The 19,164-nt window shown below is 38.3% G+C and overlaps 1 protein-coding gene and 1 pseudogene across 6 annotated transcripts in view; one reads left to right on the top strand and one right to left on the bottom strand.

Moving 5' to 3' along the window:
* Positions 1-19,164, bottom strand: part of KMT2A (lysine methyltransferase 2A) — a 106,704-nt gene that overhangs the window by 6,253 nt on the left and 81,287 nt on the right. For 5 of the 6 annotated variants that reach the window (XM_037057456.1, XM_037057455.1, XM_037057459.1 and 2 more), the window contains 3 exons: positions 17,852-17,916; positions 15,396-15,566; positions 13,133-13,207 (listed from right to left, as the gene is read on the bottom strand). In XM_037057456.1, coding sequence (XP_036913351.1) covers positions 13,133-13,207; positions 15,396-15,566; positions 17,852-17,916 — 311 coding nt within the window. Of the gene's footprint in view, positions 1-2,593; positions 2,655-13,132; positions 13,208-15,395; positions 15,567-17,851; positions 17,917-19,164 lie in introns of all 6 variants that reach the window. The other variant, XM_037057457.1, reaches the window with a different exon arrangement.
* Positions 16,236-16,769, top strand: LOC118994757 (60S ribosomal protein L23a-like; annotated as a pseudogene).

Below are 19,164 nucleotides of genomic sequence, written 5' to 3' on the forward strand. Positions count from 1 at the left end.
TGTATTGTACTAAGAAATACCCATATTAGAAAATAACTCTGTCAGACATTGCTCAAGGGTGATCTCTATTAAAAACTAGCCAGAAATTTGCATTAGATAACCATTAACATAATGTGGGTACAGACTAATCAATATGGAAACCTTGTGACAGATAAAAGTGAAAAAAAGCAAGCTACCGAATTATAGACTATTTTCCACATTGTGTATGTGCACAAAAATGTCATGTGACTTATTTCATTTTATGGCCTAATGATGACCACACAAGGCAGGAGTTACTAACTTCAACTTAAGGTAAGTAAACCTAGGCTCAGAGAATTTAAATATACCCAAGGTCACATAGCTAGTGTGACAAAATCTTAACCTTGAACTGCATAACTCCCCTCAATAGCTGCTTTGTTTTACTTACCAGTCCCATGCCATCAATGAGCACTTCTTTTTTTTCTATTTACAAAAACCTTTCTATAATCAATAGAAACTGAATATAAAAGGATGTGCTTCTCTCGTTAAAGGGATGGGACACAGTAACAACAGCCATACTCATTTTGAAAGGAACAAGTAGCTAATGGTCTTTATATTTTTATTAAATAAACCTTATTATTTCATTTACAAATATTTTTAGTTTTATTAATAGATGCCAAAACAATAATGGTGTCTGTTGTAGACAAGGTATGTAGTTCATAAGCATAACTGTGTTGGGATCACCTATGCAATTTCAACAGACAGTTTGTGTTATGAACCATATTCAGTATAATTTGGGAACCACATGCTGTGTCCAGAAGGACATCCATGTTTAAATGTTAACAACAGTTACTTCTAGGTGACAGGACCCTATCTAGCTTTTAATTTGCTATTGTGGTTGTTTGTTTTTTCATATTTTAAAATGCTTCCACGTCTTAGGTTATTTTTTAGAAGAGCTGATGGTTATTATTATATGTATAGTATCTATTACAGAATTTCAAAGGAAAATAATTTGGTTTCAATGGCAAGTAAAAAGTTAAGCTCCACATAAAAAACATGGTTATAAATACAACTGTTCCGATTAGCACTCAACCTAAGTATATAACACAAGTATACAATATAAGAGCTTAAACCATATAAGACAATGGCAAACTTTTTTTTTAATACAGCACTGATATTCCCCAAGAACTTTTTTCTAGGAGTTTTAGGTTGCTGTGGATTCCCAGGTAGATAAAGACACTGAAAAACATACTTAAATACATTATCACAAGAAGTTCATTTCAACACTTAGGCTGAGGGTTCAGCTATATATTCACAGGAGGGCTCACTATGAGATTAGGTACCATGTCAATGATGAGAAAACAAAGATGGATCCTGCATGGCTCTTGTTCTCAACGAGTTGCAGGAGGAGGGATGTGTGCAGAAACCACACAATGTGGAAGTACCCAAATATAACTTGAGAATATAGTACTAGAGGCCCTCATGAGAGGGAACAATCTATTTCGTTGTGGGTAGATTCACTTATTCCACAAATATTTACTGGGCACTTACTATACCCTACACATTCTTTCCATCTCTCTGCTGTGACACACAGAACCTTAGGAATACAGAAGTGAACAGGTAGGCAGGGTACCTGTATTCCTAGAGCTTTCATTTCATGGAAGCACAATAAACGCAAAGGTATTCCCACTTCAGGGTTTTTCATCTGCTCTTTCTTCTGCATTGAGGACTTTCACTCTTTCTGTTCATGACTGGCTTACCCTCATCACTCAGGTCTCAAGCTTTAATGTCACCTCTTCTTGAGACTCATTTCCTGACCACTCCAGAAGAGGTTCCCTGCCACCAGTTACCCACTTTTGTGTTACTCTATTTTAACACCCCATTTTATCTTCTTTAGTGTTATTATATCTTCCACTACAATATAAAGTCATGAGGACAAGGTGATAGCTCTAGAGATGGAGAATAATAGACACGTTTTGGATTGGGGAATATAATGGTCATTGTGGTTAACTCTCACAGCATCTGTTCTACTTCAGATGATTAGTCTAAGCCAACCCTTGGCAGGGACTAACTTTGGAATGAACATGGTATCAAATTCTGACCTGTGAGATATGAGAAGTCCACTGCTTGCTAACATTGCCATGACTGACTATGATCCTGGGGATTGTGCAACTGCGTGCTATCAGCCTGAGAATGAACCTTCACTATGGAGAACACAGTGAAAAGAAGGAAAGAATCTAAGTCTTTAGGACACTGCAAACTCCCATATCAATCCTGATACATGTCCTACCTCTGGGTGTTCTGTTATGTAGGATAATATATTATTTTCCTATTTAAATCAGCCTAAGAGTTGGGTTTCTGTAATTTGAGGCCAAAAGTATCCTTAGTGATAAGGCAGTAGGTATAGAGAAGAATGGTCAAGAAAAGCTAAAGAAAACAGGTGACTTTTGTGCAGGGTCCTGAAAAATTAACAGGAAAGCAAAATAGGAAATTTGGGGTGCAGGGAGAAGACGGAGGTAAACAGGACATTCCTGGTAGAGAGAACTGCACGAAGCACGGTGTGCTACTGTGAAAGCACATGGAATGTAAGCAACAAGAACTACTTGGGGTACATATTAAAAATTCAGTTTCTCACCTCCAAGGCCAGAGGTTGTGATGCACGTCTATAGACCACACTTTAAGACACACTGATGAATCTGTAACAGTAAATAATGTAGTATGACTACAGAACAAGGAATCTTGTGGGATGAAAAAAAATGGTGAGATCTAAGACTGAACAGAGGAGGCAGGGTGAATAGGAGACCTTCTTGTGAAAGTATTCATAGACTGGAAACCTCAGGAAAGCAGGGCTTAGTCTGCTTCTACTCGGCCATTATTCCCCTTAGTGTTTAACAAGATATCAGGCATATTACAAGTGTTCAAGTGAATATTTACTAATAATTATATAAGGACTGAAAATTCATTCAACAATTATTGGCAATGAAAAGAAGCTTCTGAGGTACCTCTAATGACACTGATGATTCACTACAAGGAGATTCAGAGACCAGTTATAAGGCTTTCTGATATTACAGGTTAGAGATAACAAAGGTTATGCCTGAGGAAAAAAAGAAATATGACTTATCTTTTTGGGGTAGAACCAATAGCAGTGACCAACTGGTTGTGAATGATGAGGGAAAGGAAGGACCATCAAGATTTACTGGATTTTTCTGACCCTGAGGTATGGGGGACGGTAGGAGGAATGGATTGAATCACTGGTCTGTAATGTGAAAACTTGAGAATGACTAAACAAGCCTCCTGAGCAGGAGAATGAGAGGGAAAGAGGCTGAAAACCCAGGAGAATCTTGACTTTCAAAAGAGTAGAAGGCAGAAGATAATGTAATTTGAAGATGGTACAGTGTTGATTTTGAAGATGGAGAAAGGGACTATAAGCCAAAAATGCATCTCTAGAAGCTGGAAAAGGCAACAAAACGGATTCTCCCCTAGTGCCTCTGCCAACACAGCTTCTGCCCAGTGAAACTGATTTTGGATGCCTGGCCTCCAGAAATGTGAAAGAATAAGCCACCAAGTTTGTGATGACTTTTTACAGCAGACATAGGAAATGAATTATGAAGACAAAGACATCACAAGAAAAAAAAAATCCACAGGGCTATAGGACCTGTCTGGTACAGCTCAGTGGATGGAGGGTGGGCTTGCATGAGGGGGATGCATGAGAGGCAACCGCACATTGATGTTTCTCTCCTTCTCTTTCTCTCTCCCTTCCCTTATCTCTAAAAATAAATTAAAATCTTAAAAAAAGAAAAAGAAAACTATAGACTAACGTCCCATGTGCACATATACACAAAAGTCCTTAACAAAATTTTAGTAAACCAAATCCAGCAACACAATAAAGCACTATGACTAAATGGGATTTATCCAAAAAACCCCAAAATCAATTCATAGAGAATATAACATAAAATCATCTAAACAGGTCTGCTTTCACTACTTCTACTTAAATTATACTAGAAGTAAGGCCACAGAAATTTGTCACAAAATAAAGGCAACTAACTGGGGGGAAAAGTATGTCACCCGTTCTTTTAAAAATGGAATATATTTAAATTAACTAAGTTTTAAAGAAATTCATAAAAATAATACCTACTGAGAGAAATAAAGTGAAATAGTACAGAGGAGTAAAGTTCTAAGTTCCCAGGTCTTACTCCTTGAAGGCTTCACACACACACACACCACATGAACACAGAAGTGTCTAAAGGAAAACATGAACACTCTAAATACATACGGTTATATCTTGCCTTTTCTTTCCTTTTTAAAAAAGATTTTATTTATTTATTTTTAAAGAGAAGCATGGGGGGAGGAAGAGAGGGAGAGAAATGTCGAATAGCTGCTTCTTGCACACCCCCAACCAGGGACCTGGCTTGCAACCCAGACAAGAATCAAACTAGTGATCTTGCAGGATGACACCCGATCCACCGAGCCACACCAGAGTTTACCTGCCTTTTCAAATTAATTTACTTTGACTTTTTTCTAAATTCCCCCAATGAGAAGTATTTGAGTTGCTTCCAGTTTTTTTGCTACCACATGTTGGAATGAGTATCCTTATACATTTTTATGAATCAGTTGAGATGAAAGGATTATTTCCTATAAGTGGAATTGTTGAATGAAAGGGCATGTGACTTAAAAATTATAATTGCTACCACTAAACTGCTGCTCTAAAAAGTTGTATTAGTAATATAAGGGAGAGCCCATCTCCTCCATCTTTTCCTATATTACCTCCAAAATCTGAATCTTTTAAAATAAAATAAAGGGGGAAACAGTTAATCATGTCTTAATATGCACATTTAAAATTATGAGTGAGACTGAGTATACTTTCATTGTTACTGGCCATTTATATTTTATTGGGGGTAATATTTTGAAATACAGAAAAGTACACAGGCTGTTATAACAGCTATATGTGTACCTGCCACTTAAAGAAATATTAATATTTTCTAACGTACACTTCAAATATTTTCCCTCCCTTTTTAAAAACAAAAACATTATAAAGGTTATATTCCTCTAAGTATGCATTCACTTCCTTTCCTATTATCAATATGAAAAGAGGTTAGAGAGTTAGGTAGATATGGAAAATACAGAGTTAATAGATTAAAATCTTTAATGTTCACTGGAAAGAGTTGTATTAATATTTTTACACTGCCTAAATTTAATTTGTAGTATAATAGTTTTGAGAAACTTTCAACTTTGAAAAGAAGGTATTTAATGAGTCTCTGTGGCTATATGTACATTAATCTAATCCATGCACTTGGGAAAGTAAAAAATTTCATTCAGGCATTTAGAAATTTGAGATTACAGAGAAGGTTGACTCTATTCTTTATCGTTAAGTGGTGTGTGCAGAAACAGACAAAATTTGCATAAAAGGCTAATGTTCCTTTTTTAGAGGTAGGAAATTTTTCATGAAGATAATGTACTCACAATTTACAAAATTATAGTTATTAAAGACATTTTTCTAAAGTAAAAATAAAAACAAGGTGTAACAAAACCACAATGAGATACCATCTCACACAGTAAGATGTTATACTAAAAAGACAGACAATTATAAGTACTGGCAAGGATGAGGACACTGGAACCACTCTACATTGTTGGTGGAGACATAAAACAATGTAGCTAGTTTGAAAAAACAATTTGCTAGTTCCATAAAAAATTCCATAACACATAACACACGGTTACCACATAACACACGGTTCCATAACACACGGTTACCACATAACCCAGCAATTCCAATTCTAGGTACACACCCAAGAGAAGTAAAAACATGCCTACACAAAAACTTGTATATGAATGTTCATGGTAACATTATTCATCATAGTCAGAAGGTGAAAAAACCCAGTTTGATGAATACAATATACACAAGATATCATACAATGGAATATTATTTGGCAATATAAAGCAATGAAATACTAATAAGCCATATATGAAAACCCAGAGCAAACATCAGACTCAATGGTGAAAGACTGAAAGCTTTTCCTCTAAGATCATGAAAAAAGCAAGAATATCTACTCTCACCATTTCTATTCAATATAGTACTGGGAGTTCTAGTGAGAGCAATTAGGTAAAAATAAATAAACAAATGAATGAATGGATAAATAAATAAATAGTACCCAAATTAGAAAGGAAGAAGCAAGACTATCTGTTTGCAGATGTTCTCTTATATGTAGAAAGTCCTAAAGATCCCACAAAATAGCTATTAAGGACAAGTAAATAAATTCAGTAAAGTAGCATGATATAAAGTTGACACACAAAAATTAGTTGCATTTCTCCATATGAATAATGAACAATGTGAAATGAAAATTTCAAAAACAATTCCATTTATAATAGCACCACAAAGTGAAAAAACTTAAGATTTAACTTAAGGAGGTGAGAGACTTGTACAATAAAAGCTGCGAAACAGCCCTGGCTGGTGTGGCTCAGTGGGTGTGAATGCTGGCCTGTAAAAACAGAAGGGTTGCCAGTTCAATTCCCAGTCGAGGCACATGCCTGGGTTGTAGGTCAGGTCCCCAGTTGGGGGCATGTGAGAGACAACTGATGTTTCTCTCCCTCTCTTTCTCCCTTCCCTTCCCCTCTTTCTAGAAATGGGTAAATAAAATATTTTTTAAAAAACTAGAAAACATTGCTGAAATAAATTTTTAAAGGACACAAGTAAATGGAAACATTCTACGTTCATGGATCAAAAGGCTTAATATTGTTAGGACGTCAAGGGTGTCCAAAATGATCGACAGATTCAGGGCAATCCCTATGAAAGTCCCAATGCAGTTTTCTGCAGAAATAGAAAAACCCATCCTGAAATTCACATTAAATCTCATGGGACACTGCTGTGGCTGCTGTGTCTCAGTGGAAGGTCACTGGATCAATCCCCAGTCTAGAGCACATGCCTGGGTTGCAGGCCAGGTCCCCAGCATGGGGGTGTGCAAGAGGCAACCACACATCAATGTTTCTCTCCCTCTCTCTTTCCCTTCCGTCCACTATCTCTAAAAATAAATACATAACAAATTTTAGAAAAATTTCAAGGGACTCTGAATAGCCAAAACAATCTTGAAAAAAGAATGAAACTGGAGGATGCATATTTCTTGATTTCAAAAGTGACAACATGCTGTGTTGTAGAATTGTGCACCTAAAACCTGTATAATTTTGTTAACTAGCATCACCTCAATAAATTAAATAAAAAGAAAAAAAATGGAAACAAAGCTACAATAATCAAAACAGTGTAGTACTGTCATAAAGACAGGTATGTAGATATACAGAATAGGATAGAGGGCTGAGTAATAAACCCTCACATATTTGGCCAAATGATTTTTGCCAAGGTGCCAAGACCATTCAATTGGGAAGGACAGTCTTCTTAAGAAAGGGTGGCAGGTTAACTGGATATCCATATGCAAAAGAGTGAGGCTGGAACCTTACCTAATACCACATATAGAAATTAACTGAAAACATTCCAAGAACCTAAATGTAAGACCTAAAACTATAAAACTCTTAAAACACAGGAAAACAATCTTCATAACACTGGATTTGGCAGTGATTTCTTACATATGACATTAAAGGCCTATGTAACAACTGGACTTTTCACCAAGATGGAGGCGTAAGTGGCAACACTGTGCCTTCTCCCACAACTAAGTTTGAATACAACAAAGGTTTGGAGAACAAAGACACAGCCAAAGAACAGAAAATTGAACTATACAGAAGTCCAACAACAACAAACTGGTCTACCAGATAGGTAGCAGGGGCGTGGCCAGCAGCGGAGCAGGGTTGGGCAGGAAAGATCCCCTGACCCCAGGCGCCCAGGCATCTGGGGTAGCATCAGGCGGACCCAGTGAGTGCTCCAGACGGCGGGAGTGAGCAGTGAGACGGACCCCGCAGCCCCCAGTAACAAACCCAGCAGTGGCCGACCTCAGTCGCACATTCCCGAGCAGTGGGACGAATTGAGCAGCCCATTCCCAAGCAGTGCGACAAATCCAGCAGCCTGCGGTGGCAGCGGGAGGCAGCAAAGGGTGCCTGCTATTGCTTTCCTTTGGCCCCGCCCCCACATACAGCATCACAACCCAACAACTGGGTCACCTGGCCCTGGTGAACACCTAGGGCTCTGCTCCTCAGATGTAACAGGCATGAACAATCCAAAATATGGCTCAAGAAGACCTCAAAGCCCCAGACCCTATAATTCTAAGTGACCAAGAAACAGCGAACCTCTCAGATGCACAATTCAAAACACTGGTGATCAGGATGCTCACAAGAACTGGTTGATTTTAGTCACAAATTAGAGGAACAAATGAAGGCTAAACTAACTGAAATGAAAGGAAATGCACAGGAAACCAATAGTGAGGGAAAAAAAACTGAGACTCAAATCAATGGAGTGGACCAGAAGGAAGAATGAAACATCCAACCAGAAAAGAATGAAGAAACAAGAATTCAAAAAAAAATGAGGAGAGGCTTAGGAACCTCCAGGACATCTTTAAAAGTTCCAACATCCGAATTATAGGGGTACCAGAAGGGGAAGATGAACAGCAACAAACTGAAAACTTATTTGAACAAATAATAAAGGAGAACTTCCCCAATCCGGCAAAGGAAATAAACTTCCAGGAAATCCAGGAAGCTCAGAGAGTCCCAAAGAAGTTGGACCCAAGAAGGAACACACCAAGGCACATCATAATTACATTAGCCAAGATGAAAATGAAGGAGAGAATCCTAGAAGCAGCAAGAGATAAGGGGATAGTCACCTACAAAGGAGTTCCCATCAGACTGTCAGCTGATTTCTCAAAAGAGACCTTACAGGCAAGAAGGGGCTGCAAAGAAATATTCCAAGTCATGAAATCCAAAGACCTACATACAAGATTTCCCTACCCAGGAAAGCTTTCATTTAGAATGGAAGGGCAGATAAAGTGCTTCTCAGATAAGGTCAAATTCAAGGAGTTCATAATCACCAAGCCCTTATTATATGAAATGTTAAAGGGACTTATCTAAGAAAAAGAAGATAAAAAATACGAATAGTATAAGAACAGCAAACTCACAGTTATTAACAACCACACCTAAAACAAAAGCAAACTAAGAGGACAGCTATATCATGATTGGAACCACAGAAATGGAGATCACCCTGGCTGGTGTAGCTCAGTGGATTGAGCGCAGGTTGTGAACCAAAGTGCCACCAGTTCGATTCCCAGTCAGTGCACATGCCTGGGTTGCGGGCCAGGTCTCCAGTGGAGGCCATGTGAGAGGCAACCACACACTGATATTTCACTCCCTCTCATTCTCCCTTCCTTTTCCTCTCTCTGAAAATTAAAATCTTAAAAAAAAAAAGAAATGGAGATCATGTGGAAGGTTAGCAACAGGGGAGTGGGAGGAAGAGAAGGGGGGAGAAGGTACAGAGAATAAGTTGCATAGATAGTAGGTAGAATATAAGACAGGGGGAGAGGAAGAATAGTATGGGAAATATAGAATCTAAAGAACTTGTGACACGTGGACATAAACTAAAGGGTGGGAATGGTGGGGGAGGGGTGTGCAGGGTGGAGGGGAATGAAGGGGGGAAATGGGACAACTGTAATGGCATAATCAATAAAGTATATTAAAAAAATAAAAATAAAAGCTAGTTTCCTCCAGGAGTAGAATTTTATACATTATTAATAACAGTTCAGAGTAACACATACAAATTTAATTATAGTTCATCTAATGACAATCACAGTTGGTCAGAGCAGGACCTATAAATCATATTTTCTTCCTCCCAAAATATCTCCCTCACAAACCTGCAAAAAAAAATAGGGGACACTATCCTCAGAATATTCAGGATGGGACAAAAGTAGGTTTACAGTTATTTGTATGAAAAATCATACAGTAAGTAAGAAATAGCAATACAAGAATAAACTGTCTTGCATACTCACAACTGTAAACCTACTTTTTCCCCACCCTTTAGAGAGAATTTCTAAAATTCAACAATGGAAATAACACACAACCCAATTAAAAAATAGGTAAAGCACTTGAATAGACATTTCTTCAAAGAACATACACAAATGACCAATAAACACACTAGAAAATGCTCAACATTACGAACCATTAGGGATGTAAATCAAAGACTATGGGATTCTACCTTATACCTAATAAGGATAACTGCTATCAAATAGAAAACAAGTGTTGACGAGAACGACAAGAACCTGAAATCCTTGTGCACTGTCATGGGAATGTAAAATGGTACAGCTGCTGTGGCAAACAGTATGACGGTTCCTCAAAAAGTTAAAAATAGAACTATCAACTTCTGGCCAAGATGGAGCCATAGGCAGATACACAGATATACTGTGCCTCCTTGCACAACTGAAAGAAGGAAGGATAACACATTTAAAAACAAAAAAAAACAGTAAGAACCGCTAGAAAATTGAACTGTATAGAAGTCCGACAACCAAGTAGGTAAAGAAGAAACATTCATCCAGACCAATAGGAGGGGTGAAGACAGGCAGCCAGGGTGAGAGGACCCGACTGGGTGAGGCGATGGCTGGCCAAACGGGCAGCCCCACATTTGAGTGTGGATACACTGGGAGGAATAACTGAGGGGCAAAACAGACCTCACAATCCAGGGTTCCAGCATGGAGAAATAAAGAGCCTCAAAACCTCTGAAAAAAATCTCTGACTCAAAAAAATCTGTGGCAGTTGAGGTGGTGGGAGAAACTCCTAGCTTCATAGTAGAGTTTGTTAGAGAGACCCACGGGGTCCTAAAACATACACAAACCCATCCATCCAGGAATCAGCACCAGAAGGGCCCAATTTGCTAGTGGGTAGCAGGGGAAGTGACAGAAAACTGGCCAGAGCCCAACAAGCTGCACTGTTTTCTCTCTGACTGCCCCCCCCCCCTCAGTGCCACAAAGCAGCAACCTGGGTTGCCCCACCTTGATGAATACCTAAGGCTCCATTCCTTACTACATTGTACCAGGTACCATGAGACAAAAAAAAAGAGGCCCAAATGAAAGAACAGATCAAAGCTCCAGAAAAAATACAACTAAGTGATGAAGACATAGCCAACCTATCAGACACACAGTTGAAAACACTGGTCATCACAATACTCACAGAATTGGTTGAGTACGGTCGCAAAATAGAGGAAAAAGTGAAGGCTATGCAAAGTGAAATAAAGGAAAATGCACGGGGAACCAACAGTGAAGGGAAGGAAACTGGGACTCAAATCAACAGTTTGGACCAGAAGGAAGAAAGAAATATCCAACCAGAATAGAATGAAGAAACAAGAATTCAAAAATATGAGGAAAGACTAGGAACTTCCAGGACAACTTTAAATGTTCCAACATCCAAATCACAGGGGTTCCAGGTGGAGAAGATGGAGAGCAATAAGTGGAAAACTTATTTGAAAAAATAATGAGGGAGAACTTGCCTAATCTGACAAAAGAAATAGACTTCCAGGAAGTGTAGGAAGCTCAGAGTCTCAAAAGAAGTTGAACCCAAAGAAGAACACACTAAGGCACATCATATAATTACCTTAGCCAAGATTAAAGATAAGGAGAGAATCTTAAAAGCAACAAAAGAAAACGAGACAGTTGCCTACAAAGGAATTCCCATAAGACTGTCAGCTGATTTCTCAATAGAAACCTTACAGGCAAGAACAGGCTGGAAAGAAGTATTCCAAGTCCTGAAAGGCAAGGACCTATATCCAAGATTGCTCTATCCAGCAAAGCTTTCATTTAGAACGGAAGGGTAGATACAGTGCTTCTGATTAAAATGTTAAAGGGATTTATCTAAGGTGAAGAAGATAGAAAATATGATCAGTAAAATGATAACAAACTCACAGTCATTGACAACTGAACCTATATAAAACAAAAACAAAAATGAACAAAGCAAACAACTAAAACAGGAAGAGATTCATAGGAATAGAGATCACAAGGAGTGTTATCAGCGGGGAGGGGGTGGGAGGAGAATGGGGGAAGAGGTACATGGAATGAGAAGCATAAATAGTAGGTCCAAAATAAGGAGAGATTAAGAATAGTATGGGAAACGGAGAAGCCAAAGAACTTATATGTATGACTTATGGACATGAACTAAGTGGGGCAGGGAGGAATGCAGGTGGGAGGGGGATGCAAGGCAGACTGGAAAAAAGCGTGGGGGTGAGAGGTGAGTGGGGAAATGGGACAACTGTAATAGCATAATGAATAAAATATATTAAAAAAGGATTGAACTATTATATGAACCAGCAATCCCAGTTAGGTATTATACCCCCCAAAAGAATTGAAAGCAGGTTCTCAGAGATATTTGTATACCCATATTCATGGCAGAATTATTTGCAGTAGCTAAAATACAGAAGCAATCAAAGTATCCATCAACAATTGGTGGATATGCAAAATGTGAAATATACATACAGTTAAATATTATTCAGTCTTAAAAAGGAAAGAAATGCTGCAACATAATGGACCTTGAGGACATGGTACTGAGCGAAATAAGCCATTCACATACTGTATGATTATATGAGGTACTTACAGTAGTCAAACCGGCACAGAGAGAAAGCAGAATGGCGGTTGCCAGGGGCCAGGATGAGCAATAGAATGGAGAGTTATTGTTTAATGGGTATAAGTGCGTGTGGTATACGTGCACAACAATATGAATGTATTTAACACCAATGAATTGCACACCTAAAAATGATTAAGGTGGTAAGTTTTATGTGTATTTTACCAAAACAAAATTTTTTATTAAAAAAAAAGGAATGGAATACTGATGCAATGTTACAGAAGAGAGAAATCTTAAAAGCATTATATTAAATGAAAGAAGGCAGTCACGAGGGTCAGATGTTGCCTGATTCCATTTCTATGAAATGTCCAAGCAAATCCACAGACACAGGAAGCAGATCAGTGGTTACCAGGGGCTGGGCTGAGAAATAACTGCTAATGAGTACAGGTTTCTTTTAGTGATAATGAAAAGGTCCTGGAATTATAAAGAAGTAATGGTTGCACAACTTTGTGAATACACTAAAAGCCACTAAATTATATTCTTTAAATGGGTAAATTTATACCATTCTTTAAATGGTATAAGAATTATATCACAATAAAGCTGTAAAAATTATTTTAAAAAAAGAATGATTTTGGGGTGGTAGAATCAACTCTTACACCAAGAAGTTACCATTCTGAGACAGCAGTTAAGTTTATCACTCTATAGAAATTACCTGCAAATGACAGCTGCTTTAGACGGGCATTTGATCGAGCTTCTTGGACTTTATCTGTCAATGACTTCCATGCATCTGTGAGAAAATAAAATATTAAAGCAAATACCTCTCAACACCAGTGATATGTATAAGCTTTCTGCTTAGAATCAATAAGCATGAAAACCTGCTAGAACAGGGTTTTTTGAAAAAATATTTTATTCAGTTATCTTTAGAGGGGAAGGGAAGGAGAGAGGAAGAGACACATCAATGTATGGTTGCTTCTTGTGCATCCCCTGCTGGGAACTGGCCTGCAACCCAGGAATGTGCCCTGACTGGGAATCGAACCGTGATTGTCTGGTTCACAGGCCCGAGCTCAATCCCCTGAGGGCCTGGTTCACAGGCCTGCGCTCAACCCCCAGCCAGGGTCCCAGGGTTTTAGTTTTTTTGGTCTAGTTTAAATCATTTCAGTGCATAAGAAAGAAGCTGGAAAGGTACACTACCTAGAAGTGTTTCTTTCTTTTAGAAGGGACACAGAGCAGTAAGAAGAGTCATAACTTTGGAAAATAACCCCAAATCCCCAAAGCGTTTGACATCCCCTGTTGGTAATCTGGATCCCAAACCTAAACATTTGGTATTAATTCTACTCCCTGTACCCCTAACAAATATAATAGTAGCATTAATAATTTAACCAAGACTGTGGTAAGATCCTAACTTCTTAGTTCCTTAAAATTAAGGGGTGTAACTAGAAAAACTTTATAATCCCTTCCAGTTTTAACCTAAGATTCTGTGATCTCTCACTGTCAGAGAAGCATGAAGTGGTGGTAAGTAACCCAGATGTGGATTTCATACTCTCAAAATAGTTTTCCTAACATGTTTTTTTCTTAGTGATCCTGGCCTGAATCTTCAGAGCCATCTTTGATTCCTCTGTTCTCCATATCCAAGCAGTCATTAAGTGTGTCTGTTCTTCTTTCCTTTCTTTTCACACTGGAAAGGGGTTTTATTACCTGACATTTCTACTGAAGCACCTCTCATTAGTGACCTCTTGTCTTCTAGTGTGTCCAAATCCATCTCATATGAAACTACCACATTAAGCGTTTATTTCACTCTCCCAAATTTTCAAAGCCCTCATGGTTTGGCACTGAGAGCCCTACAAAACCTATGTCCAATCCACCTTCCCAATTTTCTCTTTCACTACTATGTGGCAGGGATTTAAACATCATTGTCCCACCTGACCCTACTCTACCTCCACCAGATTTAATGCTATCTTCCTAACTTACAACACTTCTAAGAAAGCACTTCCCCTTCCCTTTGCCTAACCCAAATTCTATCATCTCCTTTAAAGAATCTTCAGTTTTCTGAAGGGGAAAGAGAGAGAGAGAAACATTGATCAGTTGCCTCTTATATGCACCCCACCCAAAGATCGATCCAGCAGCCTACGTATGTGCCGAGTGGGAACTGAACCCGCCACCTTTTGGTGTATGTGATGATGCTCCAACCAACTGAGCCATCTGGTCAGGGCATAAAGAATCTTCTATTCTATTATCTTCATAGGTTTTTTATAACCCTAGTTGAACTACAATGATCTTTCTTTCCTTCAAACTCCTCTAGTATTTACTGTCTATAGAACATTCACTGGTTCTTCAACAGTTACTGAACACCTATGTGCTTGGGGTACAAAGATGAATAAGAAAATAAAATTCAAGCCCTCATGGGAAGTTCCCTGTTGACTGAACAAGACGTAACATAAACGAACACTTATAGAACACATTTTAAGCTATGAGAGAGAAACATTTAAGAATCTAAAAGGGACACAGAGGAGAGAGTGGGATTGCTTATGTGCCTCAGAAGGTGACAGAAGACTTTCCAAGCTGAATCTTAAAGGATGAGTTGAAATCCACCAGGTGAATGAGGATTGGAAAAGCATTGCCAATAGAGGGAAGAATGTATGAACAGAGGTGAGAATTGTGTGTTGGGTGTATAAGGAAGTAGTAGAAGACAAAGCTAGAGAGATAACAGAGGTGTCACATGCTCTGCTAGCACTTAGGATTATGGGTGTGCATAATCTTAAGCACATAAACTGTATCACTAATTTTTCACATAAACTATGGACTATTTCTTAAGAACACTAATTTCTTAAGGACAAATTAAATATATAGGGTCTCCAAATATCCTGCATTATAGATAGCACAAAGCTGCCTATACAAGTGGTAAAAATATACACAAAGTGCAGAACTAGCTTAAATAACAACTATGCTGGTGGGCCAATCTAATTTAATTCACTTGCCTTCAATACTTTCTGCACAGATCTGAAAGCCATCATCACTTGAAATTTCAAAAATAAGTCCTTTCTTGGGCTTTTTCTCAGTAATGCTTTCCTTCCGCTTCTGTTCTTGCTGGAGCCAAAGCATCAGTGGAGAGCTGAAATTAGTTTCTTCTTCTTCCACTGTTTTAGGTTCTATGAGGAAGAATATGGAGAATAGACAAAGTGGTTACAACAGCAAACACTTCTGAAACACTGACTTTACATATATTATCTCTAAGCTTAACAACATTACATAGTTGGTATTATTTCCATTTTCAGACAATAAAACTGAGTCTCAAAGAGGTGCAACAGCTTACCACTGAGTTGGCCCAAAAGTCTGTTATGTTGTTTCCATAAAATAAAAGACACACTTTCCATTTTCACCAATAACTTTATTGCTCTGGATATTTTGAGTTTGTCAGCTATCTCCTGCTTATTGGTTTCTAGTGGGTAAAGACCAGGGGTGCTGCTAAACATCTTCCAATGCATAAAAACAGCCCCAGAGCAAAGAATTATTTGGCCAAAATGTCAGTAGTACCAAGAAACTTCACAAAAAATTTTTGACATGTTTGATCAGTTACAGTACCTTCTCTATACACTGCACAAACCTTTTTTTGCATTTCAGTTGTGTTTTTACCTTTCTTGAAATAATAAAGCATAATACACCAAAAACGTTGCGTATTTTCTTCCATCTTCAATATTAAAATGCCTACACAAAAACTCACCAATTTTCGATTTTTTTTAAATGCATGCTAATATGACAGCTGTCACAACACAATCGAACAAAACTGTCTGAAATGAAGTTAAAGACAACCAGGTACTACTAGTGCCAAAAACGGGTCTAGGAAACCCTTTTTATGAAGATGGCACCCAGAGAGAAGAAGGAAGCCCCTGCCTCTCCCAAAGCCAAAGCCAAGGCAAAAGCTTTGAAAGCAAAGAAAGCAGTACTAAAAGGCGTCCACAGCCACAAAAAGAAGATCTGCCCACCTTCAGGAGGCCTAAGACACTGCAGCTCCAAAGGCAGCCTAAATATCCTTGGAAGAGTGACCCCAGGAGAAACAGGCTTGACCACTATGCCATCATCAAGTTCCCCCTGACTACTGAGTAGGCCATGAAGAAGATAGAAGACAATACACTTATGTTCATTGTGGATGTCAAGGCCAACAAGCACCAGGTCAAATAGGCTGTGAAGAAGCTGTATGATATTGATGTGGCCCAGGTCAACATCCTGATCAGGCCTGATAGGGAGAAGAAGGCATATGTTCAATTGGCTTCAGACTATGATGCTTTGGACATTGCCAACAAAATTGGGATCATCTAAACTGAGTCCAGATAGCTAATTCTAAATATAAAAATTTTACACTACAAAACAAACAAATACGCAAACAAAAAAACAACAAAAAACATAACGGACTTTTTGGCCAACCCAGTACCTAGGTCATAGCTAGAAACAACTAAAATGAGAATTTTTTAAAACATAAAGTCATGCTGTCTTTCTGGTAGTTTCTAGTATGACACTTTGTTAGTTTTCAATAAGTAATTGCTCTCAACAGAGTTTAAGTCAAAAACGAATAATGGTTAATGTGTATGAAGCAGTATGTATTGGGCACCCTTCTTGGAATTGCCTATATATTAAACTTATGTGAACCTCATAACAGCCCAGTGAGGTAGGTGTTATTATTTTCTATATTTCAAAGGAGAGAAACTGAGGAAGAGTGAGGTTAGGTAAGTAGCCTAGCAGCCCAAGTTCATATAGTGAATGAATGGTAATGCTGGTGTTTTAACCCACCTGACTCCAGAGTCTGCACTAGCAGCCCTCACTGCCTTCTTACATAAAAGAGGTATATCAATACTCTGGAGGAATCAGCAAGTCAGCAGGATGTGATTTCATTTCAAACCTTAGGACTAAGCATTTTCTCTACCTGTTTCTCTTTTGCAAAGACCCCTCGAGGGAAATGGGCAAAGTCTGACACACAGAGCTCTCTAATCCTGAAGTGACCAATGTGTACTGATCAAGGTCATTAGGACAGACAGAAAGTGGCATGGAGATGTATCTGGTGTCACAACCAAAATCTGGCTCTCATATAATGAAAATGGTACTTTTGTTTTCCTTAATGACAACTAAGGAATGAATAAAGTCAGGTCATCACTGGCTATTTAAATCACCCTGCTATTAAATCAAGCAGGGCCCAAGAATAGAGATTTTGGTCTGCTTGCTTTAGTTGACAGATGACCACTTAACATAGAGATAGAGTGTAAGAGTGCAGAACCAGGAGATAAATGCTCTGAGTATTAGTCTACAACTCTGGTTAATCACTTAACTTCTTTGGCACTAAGAAATTTTTTTTTTAATCTAGAAAATCAGTAGGCAATGTAAGTGTTTTGTAGTACATTTGGCTTTGAAATTCTGATTCTAACCTCTTAACCTACCCACATACCTGTACTTTCTTGTTCATGTGCTGGATTTTGTGTTGTCTGAACCTCAGGAAGAACAGCCACTTGCCTAAAAAAACATAACACACACACACACACACACAAAACCCCAAAAAACAAATGCGAGATGTAACATCAGTAGTTCTTTAATTCAAAGATAAAAACTGTCTATAATCTGACATACAGCTGTGTCCGTTATTCAAAACAACAAATGGAAAACCAGAGTGCTTTGTATAGAACCTGCTGAATGAATACCATCACCACAGTACTGTATGGTATGCAACATACAACCATCTTTCCCATTCCCATTGCTTCTTAGAAAGAAAGGAGGAAATAGAACACTGACTGGGCTGCCTCCCACATACACCCTGACTAGAAATGAACCCACAACCTTTCTGTCACAGAACAATGCTCCCACTGAGCCACAGGGGCCACGGCTAAAACCATCTTTTATGAGATAACCCCCACCCCAAGTATTGACATTAAATTTCTACTTTTAAAGCTGTAGATTGTATCCTTCTATTTTTTCTTATACTCTTAGTATTGATATTGGTAAAAAGCACACTTGTTAGAAGCAGTTCTGGAATACTTATGGACTGCTAAGTTGGTTGCTTTAATTAAAAACAAAAGTAAACTGCATGAGCAGTATCCACCATCAATCTTCACTTTAAAAAAGTAAGTAAGTCTTGGAAACAATCCAAATGTATATCAACAATGGCTAGTTAAATAAATTATTGTAGATGCACACACTAGAGCTGGAGGCAGCCATTAAAAAATGAAGTGTATCTATGCCCTGACTAGTGTGACTCAGTGGCTGGGCATCATACTGCAAACTGAAAGGTTCCTGGAAAGGTCACCAGTTCAATTCCCAGTCAGGGCAATGCCTGTATTGTGGGCCAGGTCCACAGTTAGGAAATAGGAGGGGCAACCAACTGATGTTTCTCTTGTACATGGATGTTTCTTTCCCCCTGCTTCCCCTTTCTCTAAAAATAAATACAATTTATTTAAAAAGTGATGTGCATCTGTATTTACTGGCACAGAAATGTATATACAATAAGGGATAAAACCAAGAATAGAACTGTATGTATAGCACTATTCATTTCACGTAAAAGTACCTATGTATTCATATATATACACCGTGTTTATCTGTATATGAATACAAGTGTCTGTATGGATGAAAACAAATTATTAGCAAAACAAATTATTACCTCTAAAGAACAGACTGGGAGGGGGTTAGGCAGGATGAACAGGGCACCATTACCCATTATTTAAAGAATTTTGCACTGCTTTCTTTTTAACATGTATGTATTTACTTCTA

The sequence above is a fragment of the Sturnira hondurensis genome, unplaced genomic scaffold (genome assembly GCF_014824575.4).
Source record: "Sturnira hondurensis isolate 20B ecotype Veracruz unplaced genomic scaffold, ASM1482457v3 Scaffold0009719, whole genome shotgun sequence".
Lineage (NCBI taxonomy): Eukaryota > Metazoa > Chordata > Mammalia > Chiroptera > Phyllostomidae > Sturnira > Sturnira hondurensis.